This window comes from Heterocephalus glaber, unplaced genomic scaffold (genome assembly GCF_053883595.1).
Source record: "Heterocephalus glaber isolate CG9 unplaced genomic scaffold, H.glaber_assembly_v1.0 deba00001461, whole genome shotgun sequence".
Lineage (NCBI taxonomy): Eukaryota > Metazoa > Chordata > Mammalia > Rodentia > Bathyergidae > Heterocephalus > Heterocephalus glaber.
In genome coordinates this window covers 19,577,826-19,600,205 of record NW_028258308.1, presented here as the reverse complement: position 1 = coordinate 19,600,205, position 22,380 = coordinate 19,577,826, and the positions used below count along the sequence as shown (strand labels likewise).

At 37.6% G+C, this 22,380-nt stretch overlaps 1 protein-coding gene across 2 annotated transcripts in view; it reads right to left on the bottom strand.

Moving 5' to 3' along the window:
* The window catches only part of Fam149a (family with sequence similarity 149 member A), a 59,370-nt gene extending 42,517 nt beyond the window's left edge, over positions 1–16,853 (bottom strand). The window contains exon 1 of one of the 2 annotated variants that reach the window (XR_002397676.2): positions 15,897–16,853. Coding sequence is in view for 1 of the 2 variants with exons in the window: in XM_021265060.2 (XP_021120719.2) it covers positions 15,897–16,480 (584 nt within the window). In the remaining variant the exon portion in view is untranslated. The remainder of the gene's footprint in view (positions 1–15,896) is intronic. The other variant, XM_021265060.2, reaches the window with a different exon arrangement.
* Between the last annotated feature and the right edge of the window lie 5,527 nt (positions 16,854–22,380).

The window sequence follows — 22,380 nt, the reverse complement described above, 5'->3', positions numbered from 1 at the left end:
TGGGTGCTGCTGAAATAAGTCCTGGGGTCCAAAGGCCAAAACCCAGAAGTTCTAATGTTCAAGAATAAGAGAGATGGATATTCCACCTCCAGAAGTAAGAGAATTTGCCTCTTTGCCTTTTCCTTCTATTCAGGCCCTTGGTGGATTGTATGATGCCATCTCCTCACTAGTGAAGGCAGATTTTATTCAGTTTGATTCAAATACTAATCTCTTCAGAAATATTCTCATAGACACACCTATAAATCATGTCTTACCAGCTACCTGATATCCCTTATCCAGCTAGTGAATGCCTAATATTAACCATCACACTCCTATAAGCAAGAGAAGTTTGAGAGAGTGGATAAATTCTATCAATCTAGGAAAGAAAGGAGAATTTAAGAAGGGAAAGTGGATCAGTTCATCTTCTTTGGTCACTAGGAGTGAGCCTTATTCAAGTTACACCTAGTAATGACTGATGGTAAGTGATAATAGTGAAAGAGTTTTTTTTTAAGGAATTATTAAACAAGGAATATTAAAAACAAGAATCTAGGGGCTGGGGATTTAGCTCAGTGGCACCGCGCCTGCCTCACAAACACAAGGTTGTGAGTTCAATCCCTGGTACAAAAAAACTCACAAAGAAAGAAAGAAACAAACAAGAATCTAGATCCCACAAAGAAATACCACACAAATAGGAATGTAAGGGAGAAACAAAAATGACTGGTTCTTGAGGATTGGAATTTTGATAACATGTTAGTCATTCAGCCTCCCAGGTGTCAGGAAAATAGGTCACCATCTCCCTCTTGATAAAGAGTCATGATTACTAATGCTTCCCAGCTCTTCCATGTTGCTTCTTCAATATCTTACCCTCCATCTCATATTTCTTTTTGACCTCTGCTTCCAAGCTTTTGGTTACTCGTGGTCTATATATCTCATGGCCTCTATTCTTTACCTTCCCTCAATTGTCCTTCTGCTTCAACTCTTAACAATATTAGTATTTGCTACCTAACACTTATTAAGCCTTGGCATTTTAGCCAAGCACTCTTCTAAGTGCCTTATGTGATTGATCTCACACCTGACAACAGCCCTGTGAAAGGGAGGTACGCTGCCTTTCCTCTAACTCAAATTAGGTTCTCTGTTCTCTTTGGGCAGAGCTTCCCACTTGCTGGCCAGCTAATAGACTAATCATTTCCCTCCAGGTTCATGCTGGCCAGATTAACTGTGGAAAAGTAACATCATTACCCCGTATTTGAGAAACTACCTGGCTTCTACCCTCTGCAAGGCCTATGGTCAGAAGTGATTGCTGGATATTCCAGAAAGGGTTGCAGGTATGTCTGGTATCCTAAATTGTGCTCATTCAGTGGGAATGAGCACACTCATAGTTCTAGATGGAGGGTGGCAGACACATATCATAAAACAGCAAGTTAAGGCCTGAGGTCCCATTATTATTTAGAGAAAAAGTACTGAACAAAAATAATAGTTTGTGAGATGCTGCCAATGAGGATTCATGATTGTCCAGTCATAGACCTGTTGTGGTGGACCCATTACCATCCTGTATTCTGGGAGGATGGAGAAATACTGAAAGCCAATCCAACCTCTGCCTTCAGCCTGGAGTAGAGTTGAATTTCCTACTCACAAAATCATTATTTAATATATTTTAAAATCTTATCATGGTTGTCCATTCCTGACAGGAATACACATTTTTGGGAAGTTGTTGACCCAGATAACAGAATGACTAATCATTTTGAAGTTTCTCACTTTTTTAGTGTGTATCCTCTTCTGCACTTCATATACAATAAAAATAAAATTCTCTTCTTTCACAATTAAAATATTAATTTTTAATTTCCATTCTCCCTTTTTTGTTTTAGAAATTTTGTTTCTTTTTTTAGGACTTGAAATTTTACAAAAGAAAGTCATTAATACCAGAGTCTTTCAAGAAGGATGGAAATACGATATTTGGAAAATTATGGTTCACAGATTTTAGAATATAATAGTCTAAAAATGTTGCAAGAATTTCTTTATAATCTTTTGGTTTATCATTTAGATGTTCATCATCTAATGATCTAAATTATTATGAAAAGTTCCCAATGAAAAGAAAACTTTTAACACTTGTATTGATATTAGAATAATAACAATTTTTATGTACCATCACCTATCTTCTTACTGTAACATTTTTTAAACATATGGATGAGTTGAATGATTTGTACAAAAACTCACACTTATCTCCTATATTCTACCAATGTTAATTTTCCATATTCATTTATTAACATATATTTTATTCTGAAGCATATGAAAGGAAGCTGATACTGTCATGCCAGTCTACACATAAATACTTTAACATGCACTTTCCAAAGGGTCATTCACCAACATTCTCTCCAATTTCTCTCCAATTGTCTCAAGTGTCTTTTACAGCTACTTTTTTAAACCAACATTCAAAGTTCCACATTTTAAATTCTTCTTATATCTCTTCAGTCTCTTTTAATCTAGAAAGAAAATGGTTCTTCCAACTTTCTTCTGAGATCCACATACTAGTAATGTAAAAGACAGCAGGCCAGTTATCTTGTAGAATGTCCTAGGTTTTGAATTCTTCGTATAGTTTCTTTACCACTATTTTTTTAAAAAACAATTCTTCATTATATCCTTATTAAAATTTATAGATGTTTTGGGATGGGGATTTAGCTCAGTGGCACCATGCCTGCCTTTCAAACGCAAGGTCCTGAGTTTGCTCCCCAGTACAAAAAAAATTTATAGACATTTTATCAAAAATATTCTCACAATATGAATACATAATTAGAACAAGTGAGTGTTTGAGGAAAGAAAAAAAGAAAAACAAGTATTATCTATTCAGTTCTCCTGGTAATCAAGTCAGATATAGGCATGATACCAGGCAAGAGGTCAATTTATTTGGAAGGTTACTGAGCTGGATCTGGATGGACCAGTATAGGAAACAGAATTCAAGAAGAGTGATCTTGAGGTGCTTGAGTCAGGTTCTCAGGAGCTTTACAGCTCATATCAAGAGCCAGGTCCAAGATTAAATTCCATCACAACCTCAAAACAAAAGAATGCAAAGTAGAAATTTAGTGACATCAGAAAGAAGAGCATGGAGAGAAAGACAACTGCTAGATACAGAATGGCAAAACTGTGTTCACTTTTCTTAGCCCCAAACTTGATGGTGTATACATGTAAAGTGGCTTTTAGGGTAGTCATAATGTATGTTTGTACACATTAAAATTCAATTACTATCAATATTTGTGTTACAATTTCAATAGGGCCCAATGATTCTGTCAATGTAATTTTTATTTGCCCCATTAATTTCATTGTGAGGAATTAAGTTAATGAATAATTTTTAAATTATCACTCCAATAAATTTTTAAAATAAAACTTAAAATTTGTATCCTCAATGTTATATCATTGATGTTAGATATCGAAGTAAAAAAATATCCAAAATATTAAGTGTTATGTGAATGAAATATACTCATTGGATAAGCATGAATATTAATGCCTGGCAAGGACTACAGTTGTCAATATTTAAATATGAGACATCTTCTAAACCTTTACTTGAAACCACTAATTAAGAAAATGCTAATGTGCAGGGAGAGATAGACTTTCTATTGGAGAGTGCCATATTTAATTGTTTTTTGCTTCTCTATTTTTTCCTAGTACAATGTCTGCTTATTGTCTGTTTTACTAGTATTATTTGATTTGATATTAAATATGTGCAAAATAATTCATAAGAAACAATTCTATAATAAACTAAAAAGTGAGTTGACACTAAAAGAATGCTTTATTTTTAAAAAGTCAAAATTATATAATAAGTCATTAAATGTATAATTCCCTACAGTCAGATTATTCAAAGATAGATACTACTGGCCAGAGATTTAGCTCAGTGGTTCAGCCACCTGCCTCACAAGCACAAGGTTCTGAGTTTGATCCCCAGTACCAAAGACAGATACTACTCATTTCTTCTGAAGTAGATTTTAATATTTATTGGCATGTTAAGTAATCCATTAAAAACACTTGGGTACCATGTATGTGTGAATGATACAGGTTAACTGTCTGGAATTGAATCTTACATTTTGCACATAGTAGCTATGTGGAATTGGACTATTTCTTATTCTTTCTAAGCCTCAATTTCTTTATCTGTAAAATGGAAATAAGATTCCTATGTTGTATGTTTTTTGGGGAATCCTTATAATGAGTATAAAACATGCATGCAGCATTTGGTATCTAATGAACAATAAAATACCAGCTATCATAACAAATGTTTGTACAACAGTACACATTTGAGCAATGCTCTCATCAATCATAAACATGATTATAAAAATGTTAAAATTACTAAGTACAAGGTCTGTCTGAAATATACTTTTCATTGAGAATGTATCATCTGATTTTGAAAAATGTACTTAATATACTAATATTACAGCTCTCTAGAATTTGTTTTATACATTAAGCAATGAAACTACTGTGTGTGTTTATAGAATGGAGATTATTTTATTCAATGCAGAATTTTACTTCAACTGGAATATGAAGAGTCCTGCAGATTCATGGATAATTTCAAAGGTTTCACATGCTCAAAATTAAGAAAATTAAATGTTGAGTTTAAAAAATGTTATGCAATCAGCCACACTCTCTGACATACACTTTAAGTCTTACATAAATCATAAGCTTACAGCATGCCCTACCGAGGTCCTCAGTCATGCAGAAGACACCCAATCACCCCGCTGCAGACAGGCAGCCACCTGGTTCCACACTACAAAGACGCAGAGGACAGTAGACCACCAGACCAAGGCACTGAGTCCCACTGCTCCCGGCCCAGAGGTAGGGGCTTCTGAGCCGCCATCCCACTGCTCCTGGTCCAGAGGAAGGGGTTTACCAACCACCATCCCTCCGGCTGCTCCCAGCTCACAGGAAAGGGCTTTTGGATCATCCCTACTGCTGCTCCCGGCCCGTGTCCCACCTCTCCCAGCTCAAAGGAGGTAATCTGTGCAGGTGCTAACAGCCACCTGCCCCAGTCAAAATGAGAAAACACATAAATAAGTCTCAAAACCAGACTTTCAGATCATCTACAGCAATCCCAAAGGGAAATGAGATGGAACACTCTGATACCCAACCACCTGGACCCACTGAACCGGCAACAAGAGGGGATCTGGAAAAAATGAAATCAGAAATAATTTCTCAGATAACAGGAGAAATTGTGCCCCTAGTGCAAGACATGATTAATAAACCTAGAGAGGAGCTCAGGAACATGATGGAATCCCAACATAAGAAACAAATGGAATCCATAAAACAGATGCAAATAGATTTCCAGGAGATGAAAAACTCCATTGAAAGTCTACACAGCAGAATGAGCCGATGTAAGGACAGAATTTCAGATAAAGAGGATAAGATTGCAATTAGTGACCAGGAAAAGAAAAATTGCTTCAAAATTATAAGGGAACATGAGAAATCAATCCAGCAGCTGCTAGATGATGCAAAGAAGAATAACATAACACTGATTGGGCTCAATGAAGAAACAGGAGAGAGTGGAGATGACATAAAAAACCTCTTCACAGAAATAATGGCAGAAAACTTCCCAAGCAGGGGAAAAGAACTTGACATACAGATAAGTGAGGCATATAGGATTCCAAATAGCCTTGATCAAAAAAAATCTACACATAGGCATATAATTGTTAAGATTCCAGAAACACAACAGAAGAACAAAGTTCTACAAGGAGTCAGAGAAAGGAAACAAATCACATACAAAGGAAAGCCCATCAGAATCACAGCAGACTTCTCAACACAAACCATCAAGGCAAGAAGAGCTTGGAGTGACATATTCCAAGCCCTAAAAGAAAACAGCCTCCAACCCAGATTGATGTACCCTGCAAAACTATCTTTCAAAATGGATGGAGAAATAAGATACTTTCATGACAAAGAGCACCTTACGAACTTCATGAATACCAAATCAGCACTCCAAAGAATTTTAGACAATATCCTAGGAACAGACATTGAGGATCACAACCCCAGGAGGCAAAGCAGAATGAACCCATCTGGCATGACAAGAAATTAAATGGCAAGGGGGAGAACCCAACAAAAAGAAAAAGTCATGGCAATGACAAGTCAATATGTTTCAGTTATAACCATCAATGTTAGTGGTCTCAATTCACCAATCAAAAAAAATAGACTGGCAGAATGGGTCAAGAATCAAAATCCAACAATATGCTGCATACAAGAAACACACTTAATTCAAAATGAAACTCATAGACTGAAAATGAAAGGGTGGAAAACAACACTGCATGCAACAGGAACCTGAAAAAAAGCAGGAGTAGCTATCCTCTTTGCAGATCAAGTAGATTTCAAACCAACACTGATTAAGAGAGATGAAGAAGGACACTACATCCTTGTAAAGGAAAGAATCCAAGAGCAAGAGATGACAATCATAAATATCTATGCACCAAACACTAGTGCACCCAAATATATAAAACAAATACTAAAGGACAAGAAAAGTCATATATGCACTAATACAATTGTAGTGGAGGACTTCAATACCCCACTGTCACAAATAGATCAACTAGTCAAAAATAAGTAATGAAGCAGTAGAACTCAATCGAACTCTTGAGCAAATGAATTTAACAGATGTTTACAGAGTCTTCCACCCCACAAAATCAGAATACACATTCTTATCAGCTGCACATGGGTCATTCTCCAAAATGGACCACATACTCACACATAGAACATGTTTAAGTAAGTGCAAAGGAAGTGAAGTTATCCCCTGTATATTATCAGACCATAGTGCGATGAAATTGGAGATCCATAGCAAAAGAAACTCAAAAAATTTCATAAACATGTGGAAATTGAACAACACACTTCTGAATAACCAATGAGTCACAGAGGAAATTAAAGAAGAAATCAGACAGCTCCTTCAATTAAATGACAATGACAATACAACATATCGGAATCTATGGGACACAATGAAAGCAGTCTTATGAGGGAAATTCATAGCAGTGAATACACATATTGGGAAAACAGAACGAGCCCAATTAAACAACCTGATGCTGAACCTCAACCTTCTAGAAAAAGAAGAGCAGGACAACCCCAAAGCTCATACAAGGGAGGAAATTATAAAGATCAGAGGAGAAATCAATGCAATGGAGACTAAGAGAATGATACAAAAAAATCAATGAAGCCAAGAGTTGGTTCTTCGAAAGAATCAACAAAATTGACAAACTCTTAGTCAACCTTATCAGAAAAAGGAAAGAAAAGGCCCAAACCCATGCAATTAGGAATGAAAAGGGTGAAATTACAACAGACCAGCAGAAATGCAGAGGATCATCAATACCTACTTCCAGAACCTATATGCCAATAAGATGGAAAACACAGAAGAAATGGACAGATTCCTAGATACATATGAATTACCAAAGTTGAATGAAGAAGACCTAAAAATTCTAAACAACCCAATATCAACCAATGAAATTGAAAATGTAATTAAAAACTTATCAACGAAGAAAAGCCTGGGCCCTAATGGCTTCACTGCTGAATTCTACAAGACATTTAGAGAGAAACTACTGCCACTGCTGTTTAAACTTTTCAATTAAATTGAAAGGGAAGCAATACTCCCAAATTCATTCCTGGAAGCAAGCATCATGTTGATCCCCAAAGCAGAGAAAGACCCAACTGAAAAAGAGAACTATAGGCCAATCTCACTAATGAACATAGATGCAAAAATCCTTAATAAGATACTGGCAAACAGAATGCAGAAGATCATCAAGAAGACCATACACCCTGATCAAGTGGGATTCAGCCCAGGGATGCAGGGATGGTTCAATATACGAAAATCAATCAATGTAATACAATATATCAATAGAGCCAAGGTCAAAAACCTTATGATTATCTCCATAGATGCAGAAAAAGCATTTGACAAAATCCAACATGCATTTATGATAAAAACCCTACAAAAAATTGGAATAGATGTCCTCTACCTCTAACTGATAGAAGCCATCTATGAAAAACCAACAGTCAATATCATACTCAATGGTCAAAAACTCAAATCCTTCACACTAAAATCAGGAACAAGACAAGGATGTCCACTATCACCACTCTTGTTCAATATAGTTCTGGAAACATTAGCCATGGCAATTAGACAAGAGAAAGATATAAAAGGAATAAAGATAGGAAATGAAGAAGTCAAATTGTCATTATTTGCAGATGACATGATACTCTATATAGAAGACCCCAAGAATTCCACCAAAAGTCTTCTAGACTTAATAACCAAATTCAGTCAAGTAGCTAGTTACAAAGTTAGCACGCGAAAATCAATAGCTTTCCTCTACATGAATGACAGACTCACTGAGAGAGAAATAGGGCAAATAATTCCTTTCACAATAGCATCCAAAACACTGAAATACCTAGGAATCATCCTAATGAAAGAAATCAAAGATCTCTTCTCTGAAAACTATGGAACTCTGACAAGAGAGATTGAAGATGATATCAGAAAATGGACAGACATTCCCTGCTTCTGGGTAGGAAGGATCAATATAGTGAAAATGGCCATACTTCCAAAACTGCTATACAGATTTAATGCATTTACAATTGAGATCCCAACAGCATATTTCATAGACCTTCAGAAAACTATCCAAAAATTCATTTGGAACAAGAAGAGACCCAGAATAGCAAAAGCAATTCTAGGTAACAGAGACATGGCAGGGGGTATCACAATCCGCAACCTGCAACTATACACAAAGCCACTGTGATAAAAACAGCATGGTACTGGCAAAGAAACCGACTTGAGGACCAGTGGAACAGATTAGAAGATGTAGAAACAACGCCAGACACACTCAGCCATCTCATCTTTGATAAAGGAGCCAAAAACCCTCATTGGAGGAAAGATAGCCTCTTTTATAAATGGTGCTGGAAAAATTGGGCTTCAACTTGCCAAAGATTAAAACTAGACCTATATCTCTCACCGTGCACTAAACTAAAATCAAAATGGATTAAAGATCTAAATATTAAAATAGAAACTCTGAACCAGTTGGAACAGAGATTAGGTAGAACTCTTGAAGACATTGGTGTAGGAGAAGATTTTATGAACAAAACCTCAGTTGCCTGTGAACTAGCACAAACAATCAACAAGTGGGATCTCTTCTTATTAAAAGGCTTCTGCACAGCAAGGGAAACCACCAGCAGTGTGAAGAGACAACCCACAATGTGGGAAAAAATCTTCACCTGCTCTTCCTCAGACCAAGGTCTACTATCTCGAATCTATAAAGAACTTAAAAAGATCAGACCTCCCAAATTTAAAGACCCAATCCAAAAATGGGCATCTGAAATGAACATGCATTTCTCAGACAAAGAAGTAGAAATAGCAAATAAATACATGAAAAAATGTTCAACATCACTGGTCATTCGAGAGATGCAAATGAAAACAATGCTGAGATTCCACTTCACTCCAGAAAGAATGGCTGCTATCTTGAAATCAACCAATAACAAATGCTGGGGGTGCTGTGGGGAAAGAGGAACCCTGCTCCACTGTTGGTGGGAGTGTAGACTGGTGCAAGCACTGTGGAAATCAGTATGGAGATACCTCAAAGAACTAGGACTGGAAGTCCCATTTGACCCCGCTATTCCACTGCTGGGGATCTTCCGCAAAGAATTAAAAGAATCATACCACAGTGATATATGTGCACCCATGTTCATAGCAGCACAGTTTGTGATAGCTAAAACTTGGAAACAGCCCAAATGCCCATCAACTGTAGACTGGATAAAGAAAATGTGTTTTTTTTATAAAATGGAGTACTACTCAGCCATAAACAATGAGAAATTAGAGACATTTATAGCTAAGTGGATGCACATTGAGGCAATACTCTTAAGTGAAATAAATAGGCTACACATGAATAAATTCCAAATAGTTTCTCTGGTGTGAGAAACTGAAAGTGTAAATAAGGACTAAATGTATAATAGGTAATGTGAAATAGGAAGAAAAGGGGCAAAGGGGAAGGAAGTGGGAGGGCTAGGGGAAAGGATAGAAGGGAATGGGATTAATATGAGAAAATGGAAAAATAGGAACAAAATCTTTGTAAATAGGGAGGACTGGAGGGGTTTAAGGGAGGGCTGGGCAAGGGTGAAAAATAAGAACCAAGAGTGACTATGTAAAGGTGCAAATTTCCAATGATGAATGTCATTATATTGTATACCTAAAATATACCAATGATTAGAATGAATAATCGAAAATGTAAAATAGGAAGAAAAGGTCCAAAGAGGTAGGGGTAGTGGGAGGGGTAGGGGTAGTGGGAGGGGCAGGGGAAAGGAAAGAAGGGAAAAAAAAATCATAAGCTTCCAAGGTGGGGTTTATCTTTATGTTCATCTTCATTACTGATACCATTTAGAAGTTCTAGATTATTTGAAAATAGCTTCAAAAGTTATGGTTACAAATTTAAGGAGACAATGATTCTAAGAATGCATGTGTATATATGCACATGAGAAGAATATTTTATTTAGTTCACCTTAGCCTCAAAGATTTGTTTATTCAACAACAGTAGGAAATGTATTTGCTTGACAACCTTCCTTTTCATTGCCAAAGGCCATCATCAACTTCTCTAATTTCAGTGATATTTACTCCTTGCAAAGGCTTTAATTTTTGTGCTTTATTAAACATGATAAGTGGACTGTTTCTATCTCTTCAGAATAAAGGACAACTTTTACTTATTTTAGTACGCAGTATTTGCCAGGAAGAAAGAAAATGTTCTCTGTATGTGAAGGATACATGGGAGGGCACTCTTAAATTTTTACTGGTATTTTTTCCCTAGTGTTTTCATTTTCCATTGTCCCTTCCCTTATAGAGAAAAACTGAAGATTTTGGGGGGGTTTTGCTAATTACTTCAGAAAATAGAGAAAGTAACAGGCTGACTCCAGGTGCTCCCAAGACTCCAAAAAAGTAAGACAGCAAGACCACTAATGTGAAGGGTCTTCATGGATACATGCAGGAAACCTGGGTTATGAAGTAAGAAGAGATTACCTACCGATGTCTTAGTGGATTCAGCAAGGACAGAGGCTGCCAGTGAACATCCTAGTTCCATGTAAACTCACCAGAAAGAGGCTCAAGCTTTCACAAGGATGAAAGAGAGCCCAGGGAACTGAAGTTTAGTTTTTACCACTATGGCAAAATCTGAACTTAAAATAGAAATTAAATTTGATTTATAGAAAAATTTCCTTATATGGTATGAGATAACTGACCTCATTATGACATGATTCCTTCTTATATGATTCAGAGGAAGCAATAAATTACAACCATCTATTTGTTTAAGCAAGGCATTCTCCACAAAGATACACTATAGATTGGCAACAATAGAAAAGAGCTTTGCATGTTCCTGTCAAGTTCCTCTATTTGAGAATTATTGTCTGTAGGTTATGCTTTGTGAGAGAAATTGCTATTTTGAGTTGAGAATGAATAATAAAGATTATGATGGAACATAAGCATTGCCATACAATGCCAGCTCAGATTTTTTAAAAAGCATCAGAAACTCCCTCCTTTGTAATAGTGGATTCTTGGCCACAGCTGTATCCCCACTGCCCTGGCTCTCAAAGTCACTGTGAACTAAGCATATTCTCCGTGCTAGATCATTTAAAAATTTAGAAAATCTCATCTTTAATCAGAGGCTAGTATTTGAATATTATTTAGCTCTGTATTTTAGGGAGAACAAAATATAATCATTTGGTTGTGGATTTTTTTTTTTTACTATCTTGGTGTCCTGACATTTCATCATCAGGTTGGTCAAAGGTATGTTGTAAAGTCTACTTAATGCTTCTCAAACTATTTAAAAATTTCTTCCAGTTCATTGTGGATACTGTAAAAACATAATAAAGAAATAGAAAAATAAAATGTTAAAAAGATGCAAAATATGATTACAAATATTTTATTAGACTCACTAGAAATAAAGCTGCTCTATTAATTACTATAAAAGTTTATAAATGCTTATTGTTACTCTCTTTTTGCTTTGATTACTTAAAAATCTAGTTCCCACATTAATTGTACAGGAAACAGATTTTTATTGGCAATTAAAGTTTGGGAAAAATATATTAATCTTCACTCCAAATCATAGCAATAATGTATACTTTGTAGGAAAGATGCTGATTACTGGTGACAAATAAAATATATTTAAAATAATGAACATTATAAAATAAAATGATAGCAATAACTATATACTGACTGCTTATATACTAGCCATCACATGGAGAATTTTGTATATATTGACTCTTTTAATATTTACAAAATCTATTTCAATAGGTATTATTATTTGCAAGAAAAAATGAGGCTTGTAGAAGTTGTTACATAATGTAAATACTTAATTCGCATTTTTAAGATTCTAAGAAAAATTATAAAGTGAGATTTGAAGCAGTTTCAACCTATGCACTAAAAATTATGCTAATTTAAATTAACTATTAGTGTTGTACAATTCTAAAGGATTCAAATCCCATATATGATTGTTGTTATGTATTTGGCACATATCAAGTGCTGACTTTTATATTAGAAAAAATTCAAAACATGTTCTTCAAATATATAGCAGTACACGGACTACTAACTCAAATGTAATTTTCAAGATTTTAAATCCTGAAAACGTAATAGTGTTCCTTTTGATAACCTGAAATTTCATAAGTGTTGTCAAACGGTTTCTGGTGAAATGTACACAAATGCTTCTCAAACTATCTATAATGTTGTCTGTTTAAAATGTTTCCAATTAATTCTGAACAGTAAATGAAATTGTTTTATTTGGATTTAAGCATGTGCTGGACATGGAAAACCACCTCTAGTTCATTAGTACTTTTAATGAAACTAATGATCCAATGACTGTAGTAGAAATTAATTGTCATATGGCAATAGTCCAATGAGCTCACCATTCATCTCTGGGGAAATGCAAAGTCCCAGCAGAAAGCATTATTAACTTTGGGAAAATTAAACTCCAAGACAATGAAACAAAAAGGTCCAAGACGACAACTATTTTTTAAAGAAGGACATTAAAACTGTTTCTAGATTTTTGACATTAGGAACTCATGATAGTAGATTACATGAAAGAAAATATTTTGATTTATTCATTTAATAAACACTAAATGACTTTGTGAGCATATGTTGCCTTAAAGATCACAAAATGTCAAACGAAGAATACAGTCACAGGATTACAGGGTAAAATGAAGAATTGTTATACAAAAGGTCAGCCATGTGTGAAGTGTGGTGCTACTTACTATTCTGCATTGTCCCTAAAAATTAAAAATTTGATCCCATGATGTTAAATACATTTCCTTCTTAGTGTTACATGATACTCAGTAGTGATGCTAATTAAACTAGCAGGGTTTTTTTTGTTAGTCTTACGAGAAAAATAACTATGAAAGACTAGCATGTACTATAATTTGTTCTCCAATAACTGCACTAAAATATGCCATTTATTTGCAGTCACATGATGAATATAATAAGTCATTTGTATTTCTCATTCTTTTCTTCACTTGGAATATTTCCTTTAATAAAAAATATTCTCAATTTTCATTTCCATGATGAGAAGCAAGTGGTAATTGTAGATAACTTTAAAATTTTTTCTCTATGTGTTAGGCAATTAATGTATTATTTAAACTAATTTTTGGAACATTCTTTTTTCAGAAAGTCTCATTAACATCTTCATTTTATCAAGGAAGAAGAACTGGGAGTGCAAGACAATGAAGTAGAGAAAGAGAACCCAATATTCTACCTCCCAGTTCAGATGTAGTAGCTAGTTTGCCCTGTGAACAGAAAGGGCAGGCCTCTGTTCATGGGTTCTTCCTTTATTGAATCCATGTGTCAATGATCAAAACCCATGCTGTGCTAATCAGCATCTTAGTAGGAAAAAAAAAGCAATGAGTTGCAAAAGAGTTTGTATAGTTTCCTTCTCAAATAACTTTTACTACTTCTAGTTTTACCAGAGGCCAAGTACAGGATCCACTTAAACCTAAAACACAAAGTTTATTTTAAAATATACATATACTATACATCATAAATTTCCTTTATAACTTTATACATTGGATAACTGAATGCAATTGTCTTAAATTAGATCTGTGTTTCTTAAAATTTGTTTCTATTTGTTTTACATATTCTCTCTAATCACTCTTTTTTCCTCTCCTATTTCTACATTGTCTCCCTCTTTCTATATTCCCACATTAAAAAATTAAATACTAAATTTCAGTATTATCTGAGCAGCCTAACAGCAATAGCTACCTACTAATTGACAGAAGATCTGCCAGCGAGATGATTTAAAATTTGTTTTTTTATGATGTTTATTTATTTGGTGTTATAAATAGCCACCACAGAATTCCAGGAAGGAAAAATATACTTCAAAGTGCCAAAAGTTTGTAGTAATGAAAATTTGCTCTAATTCTTCCTTCAGCTTGTCTGCTGTCCTATTTCTCTGCTATAGACAGGAGGAACGTACGTCACCAAGGAGATTCTTAAAAACACATCCGAGTGTATATTATTTCTCAATCTAATTACCTAAAATTCACTTTATTCACTTTAAGTGAAACTGGGTGCATCTGCTAATGCAGAATAATGTCTTCCGTAAATAATACCAAATTCCGTGCTATTCAGAAAACAATCTGAGAATGTTTGGACAATATAGACATAGCTAATATGTTCAAGAACTGAGACAGACACCACTTCTTTTACTGGCCATAATGCCTGCCTATTCCAGTGCCTATCTGTTAAATGCACTGAGACTACAGTTTAAGGTCAGTGTAGATCTGTTGGCTCATAAAACATTAATTGCATAAATGTTAAGGACCAGTAGCTAATAACAAAGGTCTAATTCCTTAGGTATATGGACTCTAGCCAGTTTTCTAAATGCAATGAATTCTCCGCAGAGGGGAAAAAAATCAGTTGATAAACACATTTTGTAATACAATATTTTAAATGAAAGGAGACAAGCTAATGTTACTCGGCTATCTGTATCAGCACTGACACGCAGTTTTGTTAAATTGCAATAGTATAAATTGTGAATGAATTAAAGTCAGTCTTAGAGTAAAAATTGTCCAGTCAGAACTCTTTGGAGGGGGAGGAGGATACTTGTGTTACTATGCCTGACTCTTCTTACACTAGATTACAATGCAGACACCCCCATCTGTGAATGGGCTCCTCTGATGTAACTTTAACCATTTCACTTTTCTTCTGTAACATTCAAAGGGCTGAAAATTTCGTACTCCCTTAAAAATAGCTAGCTATATTCTCTGCACATTAAGAATTAAAATTCACCTTAGTTCTATAATACACAGCCTGCGATAGTAACGTGTTCATCACTGCTTTTGGTATTAACTCAGAGCGCTATAGCAAGGACTGAAGACCTCTATGGGATACAGTCAGATGTATCCTGAGCATTGCAAATCCCCTTTGTGTCTGCCAGTGTGCTACATATGTAAATTGACCAGATGTCACACAAAGGCAACCCATCTCTCTTGGGATAAGACTTGGGCTGATCCTTGGAAAGTAGGCAACACAGTGTCTTGTTGCTATTAAAATCAAATCGTTGGTGCCAAGGTGTGTTTCTCACACATTTGCTATACTATGCAGGAAAGAAGGGACTTTACAGTCCTTTTTAAAAGTCCTTTTAAAAGTCCTTGAGAAAACCGGACTGATAATTATCAATGCTTCAGGTAGAAAAGAAACATTAAATTCTTTCTTGCCTTCAAACCTTCCTTCCTCTCCCCTGGTAAGCAGCAGAGGATGATTTTGGCAAAGTGGGGAGCAGCGGTTTGAAAAGACCCCAAATCCAAGGAATATGGACCCCCTAAAAGTGCAAGAAGCGCCCGGGGAGTTCGAGGAGTTGGAGGAAGTTATTGCAAATAGCGCGTTTTCTGAGTTTACCTGGGAAGGTGGGTGTGGCAGATGGAGAGAGCGGTTCCAAATCAAAGACGGACACCTCACTGCTACTCACCCTTCTCCTCCGTCCTCCGAGTCGCTGTCCGAGCCCCACTCCTCGCCGATGTCCGGCAAGGTGAAGAACAGGGTCTTGGGGCCAGACCCAGGCGTCTTCCAAGCGCTGGGCTCTCTCTCTCCGGAGCCAGGCAGGCGAGGCTGCCGGGGGCTCTCGGGGCGCGACCGCGCCAGGGCCACCAGCTGGGCCGGGGACCCCGCGGCGTGTCGGTGGGCGCTAGACAGGAGCAGAGGCTGGGGCGCCGGCGGGATTTTGGCTGTACTGGGGCTACCGGGCAGGGGGAAGGGAGACCCTACTGCTTCTGCCGCGCGGCTGGCGGCCGAGACTCGGGCATAGGAAGCGGCGAGCAGAGGATGCAGCGAGGTGGGTGGCCCCCGCGAGGCCGAGGCTGAGTCGGGAGCCAGCGCGGGGAGGAGGGTCGAGGTCGAGGTCGGGGTCGGAGTCGGGGTTTGGACGGCGCCCGCAGACCCTGCGCCTCCCAAGTGGCTGGAGGAGGTGACCGGAGAGGGGACCGCGGGGGACGCCGTCGAGGTCTTGAAGATTTTGGCAAAGAGAGACCCGAGATCCAACACAGCAACCTTCATGCTGTGACCTTGGAAATGCTGTTCTTGCTGCTGCCGGAATCTCAGGAGCCCTGGGAGCCGGGCTGCAGGGCTCCATCCACCAAGGCCCACCCGTGGGGATCTGGACCTGGCGCCGAGGCCCTGCGGGGAGCAAGGATGCTGGAGTCCCGGGGCCCCGCCAAGCCCCGGAGAAGTCTGGTTCTCTCCCGAGCCCGAGCCCGGTGAACAACTTTGGGCGCTCAGCTCCTCACAATTGGGACAGACCTTTCGCGACGGCCTGGTCCTTCCACTGAGGGACCAGGGCCAGCGATCCCTTCTCAGGCTCGATGTGGCGAGAACAACCTGGTCCGAGGGTCTGGGAGCCTAGCCTGGGCACCTCTACCCCGGCCAGCGCCACACGGGCTTAGAGTGCAGATTGCTGTGGCCTCAGCCCCCGGTGACGCTCGACGGGCCCCTGGGACCGCGCAGGCGGTTGCTAAGCCAAACAAAACCCTGCTAAGCTCACCGCTAATTGGGCCCCAGACTGTAGCTCTGGGCGGCTTCTACAATAGAAACCCTGGGTCCCCTCCTTGATTTCTGCCTTAAAGGAACAGTCTCGGATTTCTGCATCATTGGTAGAGCTTCGCCAGATTCCCCAGCTCAGGGCTGAGAACAAGAGGTTGAAGATAACCCGGGAAATATAATCTTGCTCCCAAAAGGTTCTGGAATTCATCGTGTCTGGCAGAGCCAGAGGTGGTATGATCAGGGCCAGTTCTCCGATGTGAGGGACAGTGAGCAAAAAGAAGCATTCAAGGACCAATGTTTGAAAGAGCAGGGGCCACTGGCCCACCCCCAGGGTCCTGCCCAAAGTGTGAGGCTAGAAATGGCGTGTGGGAACAGCAGAAGATGCTTCACCCCAGAACTTCACCCGAGAAACAGAATTGGGCTTGAGAGGTGAAGCAGGAAGATTCACATACGGTGACCAGGAGACTGTGTAACTAAAATGTACACTGACCACACTCATCAGAATGACTATCTACAAATGACAAACAGAGTCAGATTGGAAGGGTAAGACTTCTTCAGTGGAATGAATAGCATTTTGCTTAACGTGAAGAAATCATTGTGAAGCTTCCTCAAAAAACTAAACATTGAAATTCCATTTTACCCAGGTAGCTCCCTTGTAGGTATCTTCCCAAAAGTTAAAATTACCACATTACAGGGATACATGCATACTCATGTTTACAGCAGTGCAGTTTATAATAGCTAGATCTTGGAAATAGCATATATGTCCAGAAACATAAGGAAAGAAAAATGGATAAGAAAAATGTGGTATTTATACACAATGGAATACTACATTGCCATAAAGATAAATATGAGGCATTCATAGATAAATTATGCAACTTGAGAACATAATGTCATGTGACAAAGATCAGACACACAACCTCAAATAACCCATGGTTTCTCTCATAGGAGAAACACCATAAATATTATATGGAGAGCAAAATAGAAGAGAAATAAATAGGAAGCAGGGAAAAGTTCAAGTACTTCCCCAAATTACATATTCTATTGTTTCAAAAATGTTTTAATATATGCTAATTAGTTTCATTTATACTACCAGTCTATAGTATCTTAGTCATTGTAAATAAAGCTTTGTGTTATCTGCTGTTTTGTGAGAATCTTTTTAGTTTATGTCTTGTATTCTGAGTAACTACTTTGAAGATAATGATACAGTGTATTAACTATTGTTACCCTTTTTATTTTGTTACAAAATTTTGTTTCATATTTTCATAAAATAAAAAAGGAAAAATGCACCTGAAAGGTAGAGTGTGTGTCAGCTTCTACAGCAGTATGAGGTTAGAATTAAAGAAGGTTTAAAAATATTGAGTTATCCATTGATATGGGGTTTCAATTTTTTTTTTTTTGGTACCAGGTATCGAACTCAGGACCTTGTGGTTGCAAGGCAAGTGCCAGAACCACTGAGCTAAATCCCCGGCCCCAGGGTTTCAATTTTGATCTCAGGAGATGCATTTTTTCATTTGGGATAAGGGAATTCTGGCAGATGAATAATCTGGTAGTGAATAAATTGATATTTGTGATTATAAACTTTAGTTTTTAGTAAGATATCAAACTGGATTCTGAGCTGTGGTAAAATTCCATGGTGATTCCAAGTTTTGTGTTTTCTTGTAGACAGTAAACTAATTTTCTGTTTATGATATTGACAATCTCCTATAATCACTTTTCTGCATCCAATTAATAGCATCAACAAATACGTATCAGGCACTTTTTCTACTTCAAGATTGCATTAAGCATTGAGAGGCAAACAAAAAAAGATGTGCTTTTCTCAGAGCATGAAATAATGATTTTCTTATCAGATGCTGTATGAGGTGAATACCCTAGAAAATATGTACAGTGAGTGGTGGCCATTTCAGTCAGCACTGGCCTGGGGAAAGCAGAGCATTTGTGTGAATGAGAAGAGACAAAATAAGGTTGGCTCATAATTAGATGTCGGAGAGGCAAGGGTATGCAGTTGTCAGCATGTAAAGCACACAGTGAAGAATCAAAATGAGGGAAAGAGAATGTAAGTCACAGACACAGCAGCAACGGAAAGTAGAGGTGGAGGTCCCAAGGTCAAACAGGAAAGCTATGCCAATGCTGTTATAATGCAAGGCCACCAGAAGTAGGCTGCTGTTGGGTCATCAATATCTCCCATTTATCTCCTCTTTGCTCTCTTCCAGCAACTCACCAGGTAGCCTCTGGAGTGCATCAGGTCCATTAGAACACTGGACCACTTCATACAGCTCTTTGGGAGGTGAACCACTTCTAGATTTTTTGTTTCACAAGGATCTTGATTCTGACTCATACATCAGTTAAATCCTGAACATATTAGGCTACTCTCAATGAAAACAGAGGTCATTTCTGGGGTATGAATTTTTACTGTCTAAGCATTGAGTCCTCTGACTGATTCTGAACATAAGTAAAATAACTTGAAGGGACAGGCAGAAAGAAAGGGCCATTGTCAAATGAAGCCTGATAGCATGACCCAACTCATTCATTTTTTCTTGGAAGCAGGTCCTGTTAGCTGGCATATCTGAGGATTTCTGATTTTTCAGGCTCAGAAATCTGATTGGTCCAGCACCTTCACAGCTCACCAACCTGTACAGATGAAACCCCTCTAACCTGACTCATAAAACCCAGTTGCAGAGTGTTATGTCTTCTGCTCCCTCCTTATGAAAGGAATTTCTGTTGAGCCCAAGTTAAAGTTATTTCTTAGATCTAAAATGTCACCCAAAAGTCTCATGTGTTCAAAGATGGAACCTGATTAAAAGAACCAGGTTGCTGAGGTTATGAGCTGGAAAGATCTATTCTTGTTGCCAGCTCTTCCCTTTTCTCTCTGGTTCTGGGCCACCATGTGGTGAGCAGCTTTCCTCTGCCATGCTAATTCTTCCATGCTATTTCTGCCTTGGAGCCAGCTGACCTGGAAAGGAATCCTCTCAAACTGTTAGCCAAAGTAAACCTTTACTCCTTTAATTTACAAGTGTCATGTTTTTGTCCCTGCTATGGAAAGCTGACAAATACAGTTTGAGTGACTTTTAGGTGAACATGGAGCCCAAACAAGGGAAGTGAGTTTTGTAGTTTACATAAAGGGAACATTAGTCATAAGAAGAAATCGTGTTCTTCTTGTAGGAGCAACCCTATCTGTACAATAGTACATTCATTCATCCATCTGATACTTTTCTTAGTATCTGAATATTGTTAATAACACTACAAAAAAGCTGCATACTCTTCCAGATTCCATCCTTTTATGTATTTATGTGTGCATGTATCCTATTTGTTATGGGTTGAATTGTATCCTCCAAAAAAGATATGTTGCAATTTTAACTCCCCATTGCTGTGGATGTGAACTTATCTGGGTATAACATCTTTAGAGATATACAGTTGTCTTCCCTTATTCATGAGGGATACATTCAAAAATCCCAGTAAATGCTTGAAACAGTAGAGAGTACCAAATCCTATACTTATACACCTATGTATATTTATACATATACACTTATGATAATGTTTTAATTTATAACTTAGGTACAGGAAGATATTATCAACAATAACTAACAATAAAATAGAACAACTATAATAATATGCTGTAATAAATGTTATGTGAATCATTGCTCATTTGTTCTCTCTCTCTCTCTCTCTCTCTCTCTCTCTCTAAAACTATCTTAATTCCTCATTGTGTGATAACATGTTTAGATTGCAGTTAACCTTACATAACTGGAATCTTGAAACATGAAAACATGGATGAGAGAGACTAATATAATCCAATTAAGCTGAGGTCATCAGGCTAATCCAGTGTGACTGGTAAACTCTAAAGCAGAAGGGAATTTGAACACAGACACACATGTTATGGCAGCAGCAGAGAGTCAAGTGACACAGAGCTGCAAGCCAAGGAACTCCACAGACTGATAGCCACAACTGAACACAAGGAAGAGGCCAGGAGGAATTCTATCTTACAGGTTTCAGAGAACACAGACTCAACAGATACTCAGTGTAGGACTTCTTATTTCCAGAACTGTGGGAAAATAAAGCTCTGTAGCTCTAAGTCCCCAGTCTGTGTCAAATTGTTATGACAGCCACAGGAAATGAATATACTATGGGATACTAATTTGGGTGATACAGCATGAGCACAGTGCCTTGCTGGTACTCCTACTCCTACGAAGGTCTTTAGTGCATGTATTTGTTCTAAAACAAACTGGCCATAAATTAAAATGATAATCCTACGTGTTTCAAATCTATAGAAAGGATGACCAAAATCATAAAAAGGAAGGAGAGAGAGTGGGATCATTTTCAGTTAAGATTGCTGATGTAGCTTTCTGAACAGCCAGCCTTATGAAATAAAGAGACAATGAATGAATGATGGGTCCTTTTGTTTGAAGGTGCTCCCTTTGAAAAGGACTTACAATTGTAAACATGATAAACAATTCTTAGCAAGATCTAGGTCTTTTATACCTATTGTTCATCTATCAACAGTCTTTCAGACAAATGCTCGATGCTACTAGGCTTCTCTGTTAATTACCAGCAGCCGTTCTCATGACATGAGCCTTAGGTGATGGATCACAGTGGTGTGGCTAATCCATTATTTCAAGAATAGTGAGATGAAAGTAAATACAGTAAGTGGTTTTACCTACCTCAGATGGTGTTAATTTTATGTCAAAGTAGTGTTTTATATAATCATATTCTACTTAAATTCATTAAGAATTTGATTATTTTTCTGATGTACATAATAATGCCTGGCTGCATCATTGAAAAATTATTAGAAAGTTATAACAAAGTTATGATTGGATTGCTATAAGAAACCCAAAGTTAAAACAACCACAGTGGTTAATCTGTTTATGAAGTTAAATTGCCTTCATTAACATGTCACCAAGGAAAGAGACTATAAAGAGAACACTGTCAAAAATTGATCAGAAAAATTTAAAACTTCTGAATAATAAAAGACAACTGTTAGGCCAGGGATTTAGCTCAGTGGCACTGAGCCTGCCTCAAAAGAGAAAGGTCCTGAGTTCCGATCCCTGGTACCAAAAAAAAAAAGACAACTGTGGATTCAACAAATATTTACTAATCACCTCAAGAAGAATTATAGTATGGGAGACCATGAGCCTGGACTGCTCTGTCTCTGCCTCTTACCAGTCCTGAGGCTTCTGTTTGTTTCTTGTTCCTTCAGTTATAATTCAGGAGCAATAACAGTAGTCCCTTGTGAGAGTTATATTACTTAACACATGAGAGGCTAAGGAATAGAGCCTAGCAATAGTAAGCTCTCAGGATAAGTTAGCTCTTATCATATGTGACAGCAGGTTACACTGAATAACTAGAGAAAAAGATCTGGAAGGAAATGACAGCTGCGTTTCCTTCTTAATGTATTCATTTTATAACAGCTGAATGTTTAAAAA